A 17,615-nucleotide genomic window follows, 5' to 3' on the forward strand; every position below is an offset into this window, starting at 1 on the left:
GAATTCGCTGGCACCTGACATACCGCAAGCAAGCTCTAAGCTCTGAACTCGTTAACTTTGGTAAAGATGTCTCACAAAGTTTGGAAGTTCAACCATTTCCAAGTCCCCGAAAGTTAACGGCCACGCTTTCCCGCGCCACGCAAACCGCAAACCGGCCGGACAACTTGCTCCAGCGCTCTGCCCACACCTGAACCTACTCTAAAGCACTAGAAAACCAGGGTACAGCCGCCCCTGCTATACTAGCCCCTTCTAAAACGTCCAGCCACGGCCCCACCTCCAACCCCGCCCAGGGCCCCGCCTAAGGCCCCGCCCAGGGCCCCCGCCCAGTCCGCCAATCAGAAGAGCGGCCGCCGGAACTCGTTGTTGGAGCTATAAGTGAGCGTTGAGTAGGGCCTTGCACGGCCTCAAGACCCGCCCCTTCCACTAGCAACGCGCCAATCGGAAGCGCTGCTGCCGGAAGTGGCGGTTGGAGGTGTGGGTGGGCGTTACAGCAGGCATTAGGTGAGTTCTGTGGCTGGAGGTAGTGGGTGACTTAGGTGGGTGGGCGGGCTGGCTAGGGGGTGTAGGTCTTGCATCTTGGAGCGGCCCGAGTCAGAAGTGAGGAGGTCGATCTGCATCTCAGAGATCCCGGGCTTGGGCGGGCACATCGGCGGCCATTCTGGGTGAACGCCCCTCAGCACTTCGCGGCCCCGTTCGCCTGCACTTTTAGTAATAGCTTGTCCTTTGGGCTCCGCTACAGGTATTTCTGAAAATTCGCTGCTGGGTTGGCAGAATGCTTTTTCAGGGCGGAGTCCTGTGTGACTATTGAATCAAGGCCGATTGCTTCTCTGTGGAGTTGGCGTTCTAAGGGTAAAGCCTGGGTTAAAAAAAAAAATCTGCAATTGAGACCCAAGTTCACCAGGGAAATCATTTCAGCTGATGCCTGCCCTGGGAGCCATCTTTTATCGCCATCTGAGTCCCTAGTTAGGACGCGAAGTGCAAAAGCGATGTGCATAGACTTAGATTGAGTACACAGTACTATGACATAAACTTAACATCGAAATTAAGAGTGCTCTCGTCAAGTCAGTTCGTAATGCTTTGCTTAAGGAAAGAAGAAGAAAGGAGCCATGGGTACAGGTTTGAGTAGGCTGAAGGTTGGAATGATAGAACCTCAGGTTACAAACTGTTAAGGGACAGAATGCCTAAATAGGACTGTGATACTGGGTGAGTCGCTTGCATTGAGTTCTCTGTAAAATAGAGATGTCAATAATGTTTATAATAGTTTCACATGGGTTCTCGGTTCTCATAAATTATATATACAAGCCGAATATAAGAGATAACACAAAGTTATATGTTCGTTCTTTTGTGCAATAAAATAGTTTTAAAAATACCCCTCCCTTCAAATTTAATAAAAAGTAACTGTAATTTAAGTTACCACATTGGATTTTTAAGTCTTGTTATTTAGGTTCAATGGTCAAAAAAAAAATTCACCGAATTTTGGCTTATCCTTCCTCTAGTAATTCAAAGACACAATGCCATTCTTAAAAAGATTAGTTTTGCCGGGCGGTGTTGGTGCACGCCTTTAATCTTTAATCCCAGCACTTGGGAGACAGAGGCAGGTGGATTTCTGAGTTCGAGGCCAGCCTTGTCTACAGAGTGAGTTCCAGGACAGCCAGGGTTACACAGAGAAACCCTGTCTCAAACAACCAAAAAAAAAAAAAAAAAATTAGTTTTTGGCTTTTAAAAACTAACACTAAGCTTAAGCTATAGGGGTCCTTCCCTCTGAAAGAGTTTTGCATAGGAAATGTGGTTTCTGTCCCTAGAATTTGTACTTTATAATGGTGTTGTGTGGTTTCTGTGGCAATCAGTACAAATTCATAGGTGAAGAATTGTAGTAAAACAATTTAGTGTCTTCAGAGCAGAGTGTATCATCTCTGGTAGGCAGAAAGAGAACAGTGGGCTTCCACTGTGGTGGTTCCTTATTTCTGGATCCCCACTCTAGTCTAGACTTTAACCAGAATTCAGGGAATGGAACATGGGCATCCATCTTAAAGCTGGGTAGGTTACTTTGTTTTTACGCCAGGATGAGAACCCCCTGCATTATAGAAAAAGTTTTTCAAAGGTGTTTCTCATTTTCTTAAGGATTAGAACACTGTAGCCTGGGACATTTGGGTAAATAAAGGTTTTCTGGTTTTGCCATCAGTGTGATTAAAAACTGAATTTTAAAGTGACCCTACATGGCTGTCAAAGCCAGTGGGCAGGTTGTAGAATCTGCAGGAAAGGCAGTGATGCTGGAAAACAAATTTAGAAGCCAGTGTTTTCTCAGTCTTGTGTTACTTTTGGGCAGTTCAAGGTAATGATTTGAATTCTCAGACTGTTTTGCCCTACTCCGTGAGAGCCACTTTTCATCTGTGTGTTGGTGGGTCTAATACATTCTCTTGTAAAAGTTTGTTTTAAAGATATGTTAGAAATGTTTGTGCCTTGAGTACTTTTCCTGATAATGACAGTCTTTATTTTTGCAGTCTTATGCTAACAGGTTCTACTTGTTTTTTTCCTGCAGCATGTAAGAAGACATGGTTTCTACCTCACTTCCACAGCACGTCTAAGTTGTATCTTCTTTTTTGGGTCCTTATCTTATGCTACAATGGTAAGCTGTGATCATAGCATGTTACAATGGATATTCTATACTGTTTTCTTCCGTTAGCTCCATAAAAATAATAGTGGATAGAAACACTCAGATAATTTAGCGGTCATGTCAGAATTTTCTCTAAGAAATATCTGACTCATATCTCGTCAATTCAGTGGTAGGACATCTAAATTACATAGATCCTTAATGTATTAAAAGTTTATTCTGCTTTGCTGTTTTTCTGAGTCTTTGGGAAAGACGTTGATATAAATGCAGATTATTGGGGGGAGTTCTCATATTTTAAGTTTCCTCATATCTTTTTATGTATGTTTGTTCTATACATGTGGGTCTATATATTTGTAGAGAAATAATAATGTCACTGCTCCTCCTCCAGCCCTGTCCACCTTTTATTTTGAGACAGTCCCTTAGGTCTAGAACTAGCTGAGTAGGCCAGGCTGGCCCGTGAGATGTATTTCACCATCACTGGGACCCCTGCTTCTTCCCTCCCCCCCACCCCCCCACCCCTGCCCCAACCCCCCACCCCGTCCCATCTAGCTTTCTTCTATGGATTCTGGAGACTGAGCTCAGTTATTCATGATTGTGTGGCAGGCTCGTGGACTGAACTGTTTTCCCAAACTCCTTCACTTGCATGCTTTAATATTAATAAATGTAGGCAGGTTTAGTTTGGCACAGATGTAATTCTGGTACTTGGGGCACTCAGGTCAAAGGATCCCTGTGAGTTGGAGGCCAGCCTGGGCTAGAACGAGAGCTCCAGCCAGCATAGGCTACAGAGTCTCTAAACCCTGTCTCTTCTCCCTCCAATTCCCCTCCTCCCATCCTTCCCCTACATACTTTAGTGCAGAAATACCAACAGTGGAGCCCAAAGGACAAGCTATTACTAAAGTTCAGGGGCTGGTGGGAATGGGCTTAGAGTCAGGTTTAGAAGATATGTGTCATCTTCCTGCTCTGGAGGGCTTGCCTGTTTATTTCTACTTTGTTAGAAATAACAGGACTTGTCACTGTGGGATTCTTACCTTTTATGTGTACATATTAAATGATATACCAAAGTACCTGAGGGGAGTAGTGGATACATGATACAAGCATGTCTGGCTTCCAGATCCTGACTGCAGATGCTTTTTTAGCATTTCTTATGAACTCATGATCAAGTGCCCAGTCATTAAAAAAAATCTCTTAGTAATGTGTTGGAGGATAGAGGAGAGGAGAAATGTATTGCCCCTGTTTCAGAAGATGCAACAAGCACGTAATTAAGAGTGTCGAGTATTATTATTTTTCTGAAAATAATTAATATTGACAAATGTGCTATTTGCTTTTTACAGCAACAAGCTCTAGAACAAGCTTTGGATCGTGCAGAGGTGAGACCTGACTGATTAAATGTTGAAATAGTGATGTTTGTAACCAACAGAAATTCCATAATAAGACATTTTGATAATCTTAAGAGAACATAGTATTTTAAACAAGACTGTAGAATTTCTTTCTTTCTTTCTTCCTTTCTTTCTTTCTTTCTTTCTTTTTTTTTTTTTTTTTTTTTTTTTTTTTCTGGTTTTTCGAGACAGGGTTTCTCTGTGTAGCCCTGGCTGTCCTGGAACTTACTCTGTAGACCAGGCTGGCCTCGAACTCAGAAATCCGCCTGCTTCTGCCTCCCAAGTTCGACTGTAGAATTTCTAAAGTTGCTTTTCTATCCTGTTGAGTTTCTCTAAAATACCTTAAAATATGGGTTATTGCACTCAGATGTGCAATTTTAAAATAAATAAAACTTTTAGAATATATTCATCCTGTGGAATTGCTCTTTATAGCACTAAGACACTGGGCTGAGTCTTAGTGGACTCTGTTTCATTTGTTTATGGCCTGTGTGCAAGGCCTAGGTTCAGGCTTGTCAGAGCCTAGGTGACTAAATGGGCCTCTCTGTCTGTCTGTCCTGCTGCACGCGTGTAGCATGCCTACTACTTACTCATAGAAAAGCAGAGTACAAGCTCTTTGACCAACTTTTTCTGTTTCAGTATATCGTTGAAAGTGCTCAGCAGAGACCTCCTAAAAGGAAATACCTGTCTAGTGGAAGGTATGACTGCTTAATTGCTAACGTCTAAGTCAATGAAATAAGATGACTACCACTTACTGCAGACATTTCAAATGTTGTCAGTTCTTTGTATGGACGGGTTGAGTATCCCAGATATGGAAATGTAAGATACTCCACAATATGGAGCTTGTGAATCTTGATGGAATGTTGTAAATGGATGTTTTCATGTCTAACTTATGTGACAGATAAGTTAGAATGCTGCACAGTAAAAGGTGGTATATAATTGTCTTACATGTCTTTCTGTAGTTGTATGTGACCCTGCACTATGGCCTCAAATTTCAGGAACTAAGGAAGTCCAAAACAGTACAGATATAAAGCATTTTAAATAGTCCAGAGATGCTCAGACTGCATTATGAATTATTAAATTGAGTCGGGCAATGTAACACATTGTTGAATTTGGAATTGTACAGAAATTAACAGACATGTTGATGTAGAAACATTGAAGTCAATGTCTTGTAATGTGTACAGTGTAATGTACCATATTAATTACAGTCTTATCTTACAAGGTTTGGTTATAGAATTAAAATATTTAAAATACTGAAAAGCAAACAGAGTCTTCATGTTGAACATTCCTTGCTTTTTTTTCCTAGAAAATCTATATTTCAAAAACTTTATGACTTATATGTTGAAGAATGTGAAAAGGAACCCGAGGTTAAGGTAAATACAAATTCTTTATAGTACTGGGCTTTGGAGTTGTGGTATAATGGAGAAGTTTTTTAGAATCTTGTTTGAAGCAGCTAGTGATGTATATGTTTGTGGTTGAATGTCTTTTTCAACCAGACTGTAGTCAGTTCCATAGCTGAGCAGTTACACTCCCTAGCTCATCTGAGCTAGTGGAGAAGAAGTTATTACTGTACACTAAGTAATAGGTCATCATAAGCAAAGCCACAGTGCCTTCTGTTGACTTCCTGTGAGACCTGGTTTTACAGACTTTCGCTAGGTTCTCAGTAACCCATTGCAGAGATTTGCCTGTACATATGGGAAGGATTCAAATGTGCTAGTAAAAATGAATTTTATCAAGAATAAGCTTGTGGCCAGTTTAATTCATTTTTTTATTCAGCATAACGGTATCTAATTATAATCAATAGAAATTGACTTTTTCTTTTAAGCAAAGTTACAATATATTATAAAAAAGGTTTTTTTGTGTGTGGTTTGTTTGAGGTGTGGGTTTTACTATGCTGGCATAGAACTCATGGAGAGCCCCCAGAGTGTTGGGATTGTGTGTACTACCACACACAGCTTTAAGAAAAAAAATGTATATGGACTTAAACACCGGCATTGAGCAGTTCACGAGTCACCAGAAATTTAACTTCTTGAAATATTTTAAACTCTCAGGTTAAAAGTGTTTTAGGGGCTTTGTGAACTTCTATTTTACCTTTAATTTAAAAATGAATGACATTTAAGCAATTAACCAAACACCCTTCCCCACAAAAAACAATTAGCATTCCAGCACTGTCTGATTTTTTTTCACTTTAAATGCCATTTTTAAAATTTTATTTATCTTTATTTTTAAGATATTTTATTTACATTTCAGATGTTATCCCCTTCCTCCATTCCCCCCACCCAGAAACCCCCTATCCTATCCCCCCTCCTCCTGCTTCTATGAGGATGTGCCTTCACCCACCCATCCACACCCACCTCCCCACCCTCAAATTCCCCCACACTGGGGCATCCAGCCTTCACTGGACCAAGGACCTCCTCTCCCACCTATGCCCAACAAGGCCATCCTCCCCTACATTTATAGCTGGAGCCATGGGTCCCTCCCTATGTGCTCCCAGGCTGGTGGTTTAGACCCTGGGAGCTCTGGTTGGTTGGTATTGTTGCTCTCCCTATGGGGCTGTAAACCCTTTGAGCTCCTTCAGTCTTCTCTCTCACTCCTCCATTGGGAACTCCATGATCAGTTCAATGGTTAGCTGTGAGCATCTGCCTCTGTATATGTCAGGCTCTGGCAGACCTCTAAGGAGACAGCTATATCAGGCTCCTGTCAGCAAACTCTTCCTGGCATTCACATCAGCGTCTGCCTTTGGTGACTTCACATGGGATGGATACCCAGGTGGAGCAGTCTCCAGACGGCCCCTCCTTCAGTTTCTGTCCCACACTTTGTCTCTATATTTGCTCTCTTGAGTATTTTGTTACTCTTTCTAAGGAGGACTGAGGCATCCACACTTGGTCTTCCTTCTTCATGAGCCTCATGTGGTCTGTGAGTTCTATCTTGGGTAGTGTGAGCTTTTGGGCTAATATCCAATTAGCAGTAAGTGCATACCATGTGTGTTCTTTTGTGATTGGGTTACCTCACTCAGGATGATATTTTCTAGTTCCATCCTTTTGCCTAAGAATTTCTCAAATTCATTGTTTTTAATAGCTGAGTAAAACTCCATTGTGTAAATGTACCACATTTTCTGTATCCATTCCTCTGTTGAAGGACATCTGGGTTCTTTCCAGCTTCTGGCTATTATAAATAGGGCTGCTATGAACATAGTGGAGCATGTGTTCTTGTTATATGTTGGAGCTTCTTCTGGGTATGTGCCCAGGAGTGTTATAGCTGGGTCCTCAGGTAATGCTATGTCCAATTTTCTGAGGAACCACCAGACTGATTTCCAGAGTGGTTGTACCAGCTTGCAATCCCACCAACAATGGAGGAGTGTTCCTCTGTCTCCACATCCTCACCAGCATCTGCTATCACCTGAGTTTTTGATCTGACTGGTGTGAGGTGGACTCTCGGGGTTGTTTTGATTTGCATTTCCCTGATGACTAAGGATGCTGAACATTTCTTTAGGTGCATTCCAGTACTGTCTGATTTTTAAAATCTCTATCTTAGGGGGAAAACCCCTTAAATTTATAAGTAACTATTATGGTATACTTTCCATAAGTTTTATTCAAGTATTACCTAACAGATTGCATGTTTAAAGCATATGGGTTTTTTAAGGTTTGTATAAAACTTGTATGCATCTGTAAAGTCATAACAATTTGCATAATTTCTATATCCATCATTTTAGAAACTAAAACTGAGAGCGAGAGGTCCTAAAGAATCTAATGGGAGTCTGCAAGCCCAGCATGATGTATAGATTGTCTACCTGTTTTTAAGATACAGAGGCAGAGCTGAGCAGTCAGTGGGCTCTGGAGAAAAGAAGCTATGTGCCCATTTAAAGACATTTCCAGACAATAGGTTTTTTTGTTGCTGCTACTAATTGTTTTCTGGTTTTGTTTTGTTTTGAAATACATTAAAGTATGTATTTTCAGATTGCATAGTGTTTCCATTTTGTTTTGATATTGATCAAAAATGTATGACTCTTGGGGCCAGTGAGATAGTTCAGCAGATAAAAGTACTTGCTATGAAGCCTGAGAGGATTCCCAGGATCTGCATGGTGGAAGGAGAGAACTGACCTCTACAGATTGTTCTCTGACATCCACATGAAGCCTGTGGCATGGGTGTGCCCCACCTGACACACAGTGATGAGTTTAAAGTTAGACATTAATATAAGGTACTCAAAACAGATTTGTGGTTTTAAATACTGAAAAAAAAATTTCATGTTTTTCCTAAAATAGATGAAATGAGTTTAATCTTTAAGTTGGTTTCATGCAAAACCACATATTATAAAATTGTAGATTTTGATATGTGTGCATGTTTCTAGATATGTTAAAAATTCAGGTGTTATCTCATACTTGAGTAAAACATATGGAACATATGGTATAATATTTAAAAATATTATAAATAAATGAATTATAGAAAACTGTCTATTTTCTTTCACCAGTTAGCTCTTTTCAGGCTCAGCATTTCAGCTGATTTGACTTGCTGAACAACTTCACATCTAAGTAGATAATGAGTTGTTAAGAAATTTGGCCTTATCACTGTGCAATTAAAGAGATCCCCCACTCTTCATTCATAGATTGCATCTCTTTTCTCTCTGTTTCCGTTCTTTTTGTTTCTGTCTTCCCTTTGAGACCCCAGTTGGCCTTCAAGTACGATGATGATTCTTTTGCCTCAGCCTGCCATGTGCTGGCCTTATAGCCGTTGGCTGCCATGCTTTTTGTTGTTGTTTGTTTAAAACACTTGTTTCTCAACCTTCCTAATGCTGCAGCTCTTTAACACAGTTCCTTATGCTGTGATCCCCAACTATAAAATGGCTTGTGTTGCTACTTCATAACTGTAATTTACTTCATAACTGATCATAACGTAAATATCTGTTTTCTGGTGGTCTTAGGCAACCCCTGTGAAAGGTTATTAGACCCCCCCCCCCCAGAGGGGTTGTGACCCACAGATTGAGAACCACTGGTCTAAAAGCTAGTGTTGCTATGTAATGAGATCCAGACTGGCCTGGAACCTGTCTTTTTGCTTTGGTCTCTTCTGAGTGCTGAGATTTACAGGTACACATTCATGCATAGTAAGTTTATGGTGTGAGTTATTTTGCATAAAGCATGCTAGTGACATTACTGTGACAGTTCCCAGGGATTGAGGATTGTAGTATGGAAGGGTCACCAACAGGTATATACTGTTTTCATGAACTTTACTTCTTTTTAAAGCAGAAATTAAGAAGAAATGTGAACTTGTTAGAGAAGCTTGTTATGCAGGAGACTCTGTCGTGTTTAGTGGTCAATCTGTACCCAGGAAATGAAGGGTATTCTCTGATGCTCAGGGGGAAAAACGGATCAGGTAAGACCTTCTAAAGTATGTCTGCCACAAAATACCTCTACTTTTAAAAGTTAGCTGTTGACCTTTGGTCAGATTTGTCCTGGTTAAAAGACAAATTCTTATTCCATACTTCTTTTCCTCTTGACTTTTGCGAGAATGTTTGACATTGTTGTAATGTGTAGATTATTCTTCCTGAGCTTGCATTAGAAAAGTATTGTCATTTATTCTATCTTTAAAACTTTAGATTAATTTACTTTTGTTTTATGTGAATGGATGTTTTGCCTCTCTTTATATCTGTGCACCACATGTGTGCCTGGTATCTTCAGGGTCCAGAAGAAGAGGTTGGATACACTGAAACAAACTAACAGATGTTTTTGAGCCACCATGTTGGTGCTGGGAACTGAACCCAGGGCCTCTAGAAGAGCGGCCGGAGCTCTTAACTCCTGAGCCATCTCTTTACTCCCTATCCCGTTTTATATTTTATTTTATTTAGTTGGAGGAGGGAGGGAGAGAGGAAGGAAGGCACTTGTGTAGTAGGTCCCAGTGAGAGCACTCGGGTGTTCAAGCTTAGCTCCAGGTGCTTTATCTACCGAACCATCTTGCTAACCTGCTTATGTCTTTGTAGTTAGTAGAACAGGTGATTTTTAAGAATTAATACTTCTTTTATTGCTATCTATATTTTAAGGTATTTTAGCTGCATTTTGTACACTGAGTTTAAAAACTTGCAGAACATTCATTTCCTTTTAAGTAATTTTTATTGAGACATCAAAAAATAGTAAACATTGGGAAGATTTCTAATACTGTGGATGTGAAGAGCATTAAAACATAAATATTTTTAGATTTGATATAAGGAGGCACCTCAGAATTTAATAATGTGAACACTGCAAGGAACTTAGCTAGTGAAGAATTTTCTTTATGGGGATAGGACTATAGCTCAGTTGGTAGAATACTTGCCTAACATGCACAGAGCTTGGAGTTTAGTCCCTGGCACTGTATAAACTCAATGTGGTTTCCCTGACCTGTAATGTAGAGGCAGAAAGAGGATGTGTTTATTTTCCCGTTCTTGTTTAAAATGTTATATACTAAACAAGTTTTTCAGCACTACAATGTGATTGACTTACAAGACTTAGTCTTTGAGCTGTGTTTTTAAGATTTACTTTTATTATTTTTAATTATGTGTATGTGTATATATATGTTTGTATGAGTATGTACACATGAATGCAGGTGTCCTCAGAGGTGACAGTTCCAGTTACTTGTAAGCTGCCCTGTGGGTACTAGGTTCAGAACCCAGGTCCTCTGCAAGAATGGCAAGTGCTATTAATCACTGAGCCACCTCTTTAGCCTAGTGTATTCTATTTCTAAAAGTAATTTAAATTATAATCTTAACTTTGCTATGAGCTGGTTTTTATAAACTTTGTTTTAAAATTGAGACTCTGAGACCATCCGACTGCCCTATGAGGAAGGGGAGCTGCTTGAGTACTTAGATGCAGAAGAGTTACCGCCTATTTTGGTTGATCTCCTTGAGAAATCACAGGTAAGAAAACAAGACAAAATGCTGTTTTAAATGTAACCTGTGTATAGTAGCATTGCCACCATAGCTACTTAGAAGGCTGAAACACGTGCATCTTAAGGAAGTTTGAGGCCAGCCTGGACAACGCTCCATTTCTAAAAACTGTGCGCGTGCGCGTATACTCACATACACGTATGTGCAAAAATGAGATATATTTTTTTATCCCTTTTGTGGCACTGGATAGTGAATTAAGGCCTCATATATGTTAGGCTATCAGTTTATAACTAAACTATATCCAATCTCCAGAAAAAAATGTTTTGTATGGTATATATCATGTGCATGTGTGTTAGGTTTTAGTAGGTACATATCCTTTGTGTATGGTTTTGTTTTGTGAGACATGAACTTATTTGTAGCCTTGATGGCTTAGAACTGGTGATATTCTTGCTTCAGCCCCTTGAATGCTACCATCATAGACTGAGCTGCCACACACACTAGTATTCTCAGTACTGTTTAAGGCATAGCGTGAGACGCTGCTGCAGAGCCATTTAAAATATTTATTGTGCCTTACTTGTTTGCTGCACTGCCATGTGCAGCTTTAGTACTTCTAAAATTGCCGTAATAAGTCAGCCTGGAAATGTCTCAAGGTTAACATTAAGAAATTATGAAAGAATCTGATTTCGCTGTTTATGAAGCTTGCGTGCACATCAGAAATGAGGTACTTTAAAAAGTAACCTGGAGGTAACTTACTTGCCTTGCTCTTCTTGCTGTCTTGCCCTGACTCCCATCCCTTCCTGGCACCAGTGGTTAGTGGTACCAGTGGACCAGCATTCTTGCATCTCTCTCCACATTTTTTCTTTGCTTTCCTGTTATCATGGTGAATCTATTCCTAAGGCCTGCTCCCCATTTTCATTTTAAATGTTTCCCTTCTCTGAACCATAATTTTAAACATGCTGTGTTCTCAACGTGAAAACCTCTCCTGACCTCATCGTTTTTTCAGCTGTTGATTTAGAGTTCTTATCACTTCAAAACCACTCTGAAGCTTGTCTGTAATCTCCTTTTTATCATACTTTCTTTGTTCACCTATCCAGCATTTCTTAGCTGATTCTACCAAGACCCTAACTTTTTGGTGTGACATTATTAGTCACTTTTCTGTTTGAATCTTAGTTAGTCTAAGTAAAGGTCAGGATACAGGTGTAATGGTACATAACATTCATCCCAGCATTGGGGAAAGTCAGAAGTTCAAGGCCATCTTCGGTTTCATGTTCACTTGATAAGTAAATACAAAAGTGATTACAGGGAGAACAGTTACACAGGTGTGGTTGTTTGAGGGATATTTATTGGATGGACAAAGATAGCCAGATGTTTAACTGAATTGATATAAAGAGGGTTGCTCTTATTAATCTCAGCTAGAGAAATAGCTAGTGGTTGGCCTTAGGTAGCAGATTATGTGCTGTATGGAGCTCTAAGGGCAGTAGTGATTAAAATAACTAGGAGGGTGTAGGTATTGGTATACTAAGCTCCCAGTGGTTAACAGTAGAGTGGTAAAAGGTACAGTGTTGGCTTAACCTAACAATTTAGTCATTGTCAAGATTGTGATGAATAGATCCTGAACAGAAATAGTAGTTCTTTAAAGAAAGCATGCACATAAGGAAGCACGGTAGTGTTCACAACCCCTAGATTAACTTTTAGGATTGGGTCTGGTTACTTAAAGGTAATGACTACTATAGTATTATCGATTTGTAGTTGAGTACAAATAGCTGTAATGGCGTAAAGTACCTGAACATACATACGTGAGGGATGGATAGTAGGTGAGTTGTAGCAAAGAGTGCTAAGGTTTCTTTTTTCTTTTCTTTCTTTCTTTTTTTCTTTTTTCTTTCTTTTTTCTTTTTCTTTTCTTTTTTTTTTTTTTCTTTTTTTTTTTTTTGGCCAGTTTTTGTGGTTTTATTTAAACAGAAAACATGCACGCAAGCCATCTATTTTCTTGGCTGCGTAGCCTGCCGTTGGGATTGGTGACACTGATAACCAGCTGTGCTGCTCTTTCAGTGATGGCTTTTCGGTTCTTAGAGGACATATTGTGAGCAATCTCAGCACAGTTAGATTTGTTGCACATCAGCAGCACTTCCAGCTTCTTGACATTTCGGACCAGAAGCTTCCAGAAGCCGCTAGGAAGCATATGCTTGGTTTTCTTGTTGCTCCCATAACCAATGTTGGGCATTAGGATCTGGCCCTTGAATCTCTGCACCCTGTTGTCAACGCCTCTGGGTTTCCGCCAGTTTTGCTTCATTTTCACACTTCACAAGTTCATCACACAAGCCTGATGAACTTCTTAGTCCTCTTTTTGATGATCTTGGGCTTCACCAGAGGCCAGAGGGCAGCCATAATGTCACAAAAGAGATGACAGGCACCTCGCAGGCAGCTATGAGGAAGTGCTAAGGTTTCTTAAACTTGCAATACAACATAGTTTAGAGTCAACTTTGTGGCTAGTTCCCTCTTATTAATACACTCTAAAAGTCTAGAAATTTTAGGAAAGCAAATAGTGATGTTAGATCTAGAGGCTGAAATTCAGGTACAGTTTATTGACAGTCTATAACAGTGACAAACTACAATACAAATAGGAAGCTAGCAGAGTGAAATGATGAGCCAGTGAGCTTCACAAGAACCTCAGTCCCAGAACTGCTGTAACCTCCCTTATAGATGGATGCCAGAGTCATCCTGGATGTCAGTGGGTGCAATTTGTTTTAAAATGCTTTTTATAACGATGAACATAGAAAGAAAGAAATAACCCTCTTTAGCAGTTTATATAATGGTACATCTAGTAAAGATACCCATTGAATGTATAGAATTTAAAGAACGTGAACCATTTACTACATGCTTGCTTATTTTGGTAAGCTCATTTATTATTTGAAAGCTTGTATATCATTTGAAAAATCACATTTACCTGAACATTTTTTTACTTAAAACAGGTTAATATTTTTCATTGTGGATGTGTGATAGCAGAAATACGTGACTATAGGCAGTCCAGTAATATGAAGTCTCCTGGTTACCAAAGTAGGCACATTCTCTTACGCCCAACAATGCAGGTATGGAATGTTTAATTAGAAAGTGCTTGTTTTTTGTTTGTTTTAGTTGGATTTTTATTAAATGTGCATTATTTTGTAAGAACATACATGTTTTTTAAATGTTTTGTTTTTTCTAGACTTTAGTCTGTGATGTCCATTCTATAACAAGTGACAACCATAAATGGACCCAGGTTAGTTCTCTCTCTAATCCCAAGTAGGCCATACACAGTGTGACGCATCAGTTAGAAGCTTCCTTTTACTGACATTACAGTGGTGTATTATATCGGATTCCCTTATGAGCTTTAGGATCTTACTCTCTGCATATTTAGAAATTGCTCAAGGAACTGTTTGTAACCCAGTCCCAGTTGTTTCCAGCCTTGCTGATAAACTGGAGATAACCACTGAAGCCTACGTGAAAACTGGCTCTAGCCTCTCCCGCCAGAGCTTCAGTCTTACTATTGAATACAAACAGATGGCGATGTTTCTTTCTCTAATTAGAGGATTCTCTAATTCTACAGGAAGCCTAGCTTTTATCCTCCCATCCTCCCTCCCTTTCTTCTGTTCTTTCTCTTTTTGAGGTAGGATCTCTAGCCTAGGCTGACTTGGGACTTGAGATCTGCTGCCTTCGCCACCTGTAGCGCCACACCTGGTCTAACAGGACTTGGTAGTGCTGACATCAGCTAATTGATCCTCCAGTTCTAGCTCGTGTTTACCTGTTGCTTTGGAGAGAAAATGTCAGTGATGTGAAATTACCCTCTGTGAAATGTGCTTGTGAACTAAGATTCAGTGTATCTGTAACTCGTAAGTGAGGACGTTTAACCTGGGCTGTTATTTTCCTATCTATAAGGTTGAAAGTTCTTCGTTAGAGACAAACTTGAAAGCATCATTTTCTTAAGCTGAGGACTGGTAAAGGAGAGATACACCATAACTATCCTCAGTTATTCTGCCATTCTGTATTTTAAACAGCCAAATAAATATCCACTCTGGATTTGACTATTTTATACAACATGCAAATAACTCAGTTTCCATTTCTTTATCTTGTCAGATTTACATGTTAATGTTCAGACTTGAGTTACTCATTTACTTTAGTCTTTAGCAAACTTCCTGGGACTATTTCTGGGTTAAATGATGTATGTTTACATTATCAAAAATGCATCTGAGGCTGACATGCTATTGTTTATTTCAGGAAGACAAACTTTTGCTTGAAAGCCAGCTGATTCTCGCTACAGCAGAACCACTGTGCCTTGACCCATCTGTGGCAGTAGCATGTACTGCAAATAGGCTGCTCTACAACCGGCAAAAGATGAACACTCGCCCAATGAAACGGTAATCGCCACCACTTGTGTGGCACAGGCTCTTAAGTTTGACACTGTTGCTAGCCACCATACCTTTCCCTCAGCATGTGAGTGCTGGATTTCTAAGTTCAAAAATGGGATTTTTAATGGCCTTGTATTGTGGATTTGTGTGACGACTTTTTTAAAAAATATTTTCTGCATTATCGTGAAGTGATATTTTCTTCAGTCTTTTAAAGAAGGAACTTCTATAAGTTTATGGTCTGTTCCCCAAAATGGTTGTGAGGCTATAAAAAGACCAGATAAGAACAGAAGGATAGTTGCTTAATTGCTTCTCAACATTAATTGGAAACAGTTAACAAGGAAACAATGTGTAACTTAATAATTTTGAGAGAATACAATCACAATTTTAGAGATTGGTTTATAATGACTGTCTCTCTAGTTTTGGATTCAAATTACTGTGGCTCCATGGTCATGAGTATTTTGTCTTGTTCTTTTCCTTTCACCTGTGCTAAAAGCTTGCTGGTGTGAAAGTTGTACTTATAGATGTGCGTGTGTGTTGTTTGTGATTGACTTGTAATCAGTGCATGCTCCTTCTTTCCCATGTGTGTTACAAGTTGTTGCTTCATTGCTTTCAATATATTGTAGGTGTTTGAAGAGGTACTCCAGGTCCTCCCTGAACCGGCAGCAGGACCTCTCTCACTGTCCTCCTCCCCCTCAGCTGAGATTACTTGATTTCTTACAAAAGCGGAAGGAAAGGAAAGCAGGTCAGCATTATGACCTCAAAATTTCCAAAGCAGGAAATGTAAGTAGTTGTTAAGGTGCTCAAGGTACTACGAGGCTGACTTTGCTCTAGGTTTGTTTGTGTAATTGTACTGTTTTTGACTTTGTAGTGTGTAGACATGTGGAAGCGGAGCCCCTGTAACTTGGCTGTGCCTTCTGAAGTAGACGTAAGTTCATGAGCTGCTGCTCTCTAGCACAGGGCCAAAGGTCAGTGTCAGGAAGTTAATGCTGTGAGGAAAGGAAGGAAAGAAAGAACAACTTGGTTTTTTTTGTTTTGTTTTGTTTTGGTTTGGTTTTTAAGTTCTCATTTTAAGAGTTTGTGTATATCAGTCGTGTAAGCTTGTTGGGCCACCGATCTAGTCTCGGTTACTTAAGGGCATAAATTTGAATAGAGTTCTGTGTTAGAAGCAGAAATAATGTTAAGAACTCCCAATAGTATTCTTTACTAATAATTCATAAGACACATGAATGCTAAGTGATCAGAAAGGCGTTATGAAGGACTATTTTATATTTCATTTCTTGTTTCTTTTAGCGTGTATTTTTTAGATATGTATTTGTTTTGTATGTGGTGTGTGTGTGTATGAGTGCATGTGCAGACCATAACATGTGGAAGACCACAGGACAACTGTTGAGGGATGATTCTTTCTACCATGTTGTTTCTGGACTCAGTTCTTCAAGTTTCAGCAGCAAGAACCTTTACCTGCTAAGCAATCTTGCCAGTTTACTTAATTCTTTATGATAATTTTTTCAAAAATATTCACTATTTTAAGAATTTTCATAACAATTCTAACAGTTCTTGCTGTTTTAACAGTTAAAACACAAAGCCAAAGAAAGACATCTTGTCTATAGACTTGGTCTACAAACCAAGAAAGCAAGCCATAGTATCTTTTTGTTGCATAAGTGGCTTCCAGGAAGCCTGTGCTTTAACCACTTAATGACCTGCAGTCCCACATACTACACTTCATTCAACAGAGCAGGAGGGTCTTCAGCTTCTTAAACACAAGTGCTGCTGATAGAGGTGCTTGGAACCCTTGTGCCCACATTGTTTCTTGAATTGTTCAGGTTCTTGTCTTTGTTCCAATACTGCTGACATTTTATTCAACGTCTTCATTGTTTAGGTGGAGAAATACGCTAAAGTGGAGAAATCCATCAAATCTGATGACTCACAGCCAACTGTGTGGCCAGCTCATGTAAGTCATCAATTCCAGTCCCTCTGACCAATGATCCAGTTTGCCTGTGTATTTTTGGTTTTGAGACAGTGTCTCTTTTGGCCCAAACTGGCCTCAAACTTGCAATGTAGTCAAGGCTGACCTCGAACAGACTGATCCTCTTGCTTTCATTGCCCAAGTGCCAGATGTGCCTCTGCCGTATTTGTAAAGAGTGTTGTTTGTAAGCTGGGCTCTGAAGTTATTAAACAAAAAACGACTTTTAATGTATCACTTTTTTAAAAGGTGCATTTGTAGCTTTTGTGGGCTTCAGGAAAATATAATAACCCTGAGTTTTCCATTTTACAGAGCAGTTTTAATATAGCACTACTTTTTTATGTGGGGCATGGGAGCCCATGCCTATAATCTCAGCTCTTGGAGACAAGGCAGGAAGCTCCCAACTCGAAGGCCAGTCTGAGCCTCATAGGGAGCTATT

At 39.8% G+C, this 17,615-nt stretch overlaps 1 protein-coding gene and 1 pseudogene across 32 annotated transcripts in view; one reads left to right on the top strand and one right to left on the bottom strand.

Annotated features, from left to right (window-relative positions):
* Positions 1 to 352: 352 nt before the first annotated feature.
* Supt20h (SPT20 homolog, SAGA complex component) overlaps positions 353 to 17,615 on the top strand; it is a 33,626-nt gene continuing 16,363 nt past the window's right edge. For 8 of the 32 annotated variants that reach the window (XR_013109822.1, XR_013109823.1, XM_034499690.2 and 5 more), the window contains exons 1-13: positions 382 to 501; positions 2,540 to 2,626; positions 3,943 to 3,978; positions 4,624 to 4,682; positions 5,291 to 5,357; positions 9,225 to 9,351; positions 10,761 to 10,864; positions 13,804 to 13,920; positions 14,037 to 14,090; positions 15,086 to 15,225; positions 15,840 to 15,996; positions 16,085 to 16,141; positions 17,093 to 17,164. Coding sequence is in view for 27 of the 32 variants with exons in the window: in XM_034499690.2 (XP_034355581.1) it covers positions 2,624 to 2,626; positions 3,943 to 3,978; positions 4,624 to 4,682; positions 5,291 to 5,357; positions 9,225 to 9,351; positions 10,761 to 10,864; positions 13,804 to 13,920; positions 14,037 to 14,090; positions 15,086 to 15,225; positions 15,840 to 15,996; positions 16,085 to 16,141; positions 17,093 to 17,164 (993 nt within the window). In the remaining 5 variants the exon portion in view is untranslated. Of the gene's footprint in view, positions 850 to 1,179; positions 1,204 to 2,539; positions 2,627 to 3,942; positions 3,979 to 4,623; positions 4,683 to 5,290; positions 5,358 to 9,221; positions 9,352 to 10,760; positions 10,865 to 13,803; positions 13,921 to 14,036; positions 14,091 to 15,085; positions 15,226 to 15,839; positions 15,997 to 16,084; positions 16,142 to 17,092; positions 17,165 to 17,615 lie in introns of those variants that run through there. The other 24 variants (XR_013109821.1, XM_034499688.2, XM_076932370.1 and 21 more) reach the window with 10 other exon arrangements.
* LOC117706746 (large ribosomal subunit protein eL32 pseudogene) lies at positions 12,786 to 13,219 on the bottom strand (annotated as a pseudogene).

This window comes from Arvicanthis niloticus, chromosome 4 (genome assembly GCF_011762505.2).
Source record: "Arvicanthis niloticus isolate mArvNil1 chromosome 4, mArvNil1.pat.X, whole genome shotgun sequence".
NCBI classification, from domain to species: domain Eukaryota; kingdom Metazoa; phylum Chordata; class Mammalia; order Rodentia; family Muridae; genus Arvicanthis; species Arvicanthis niloticus.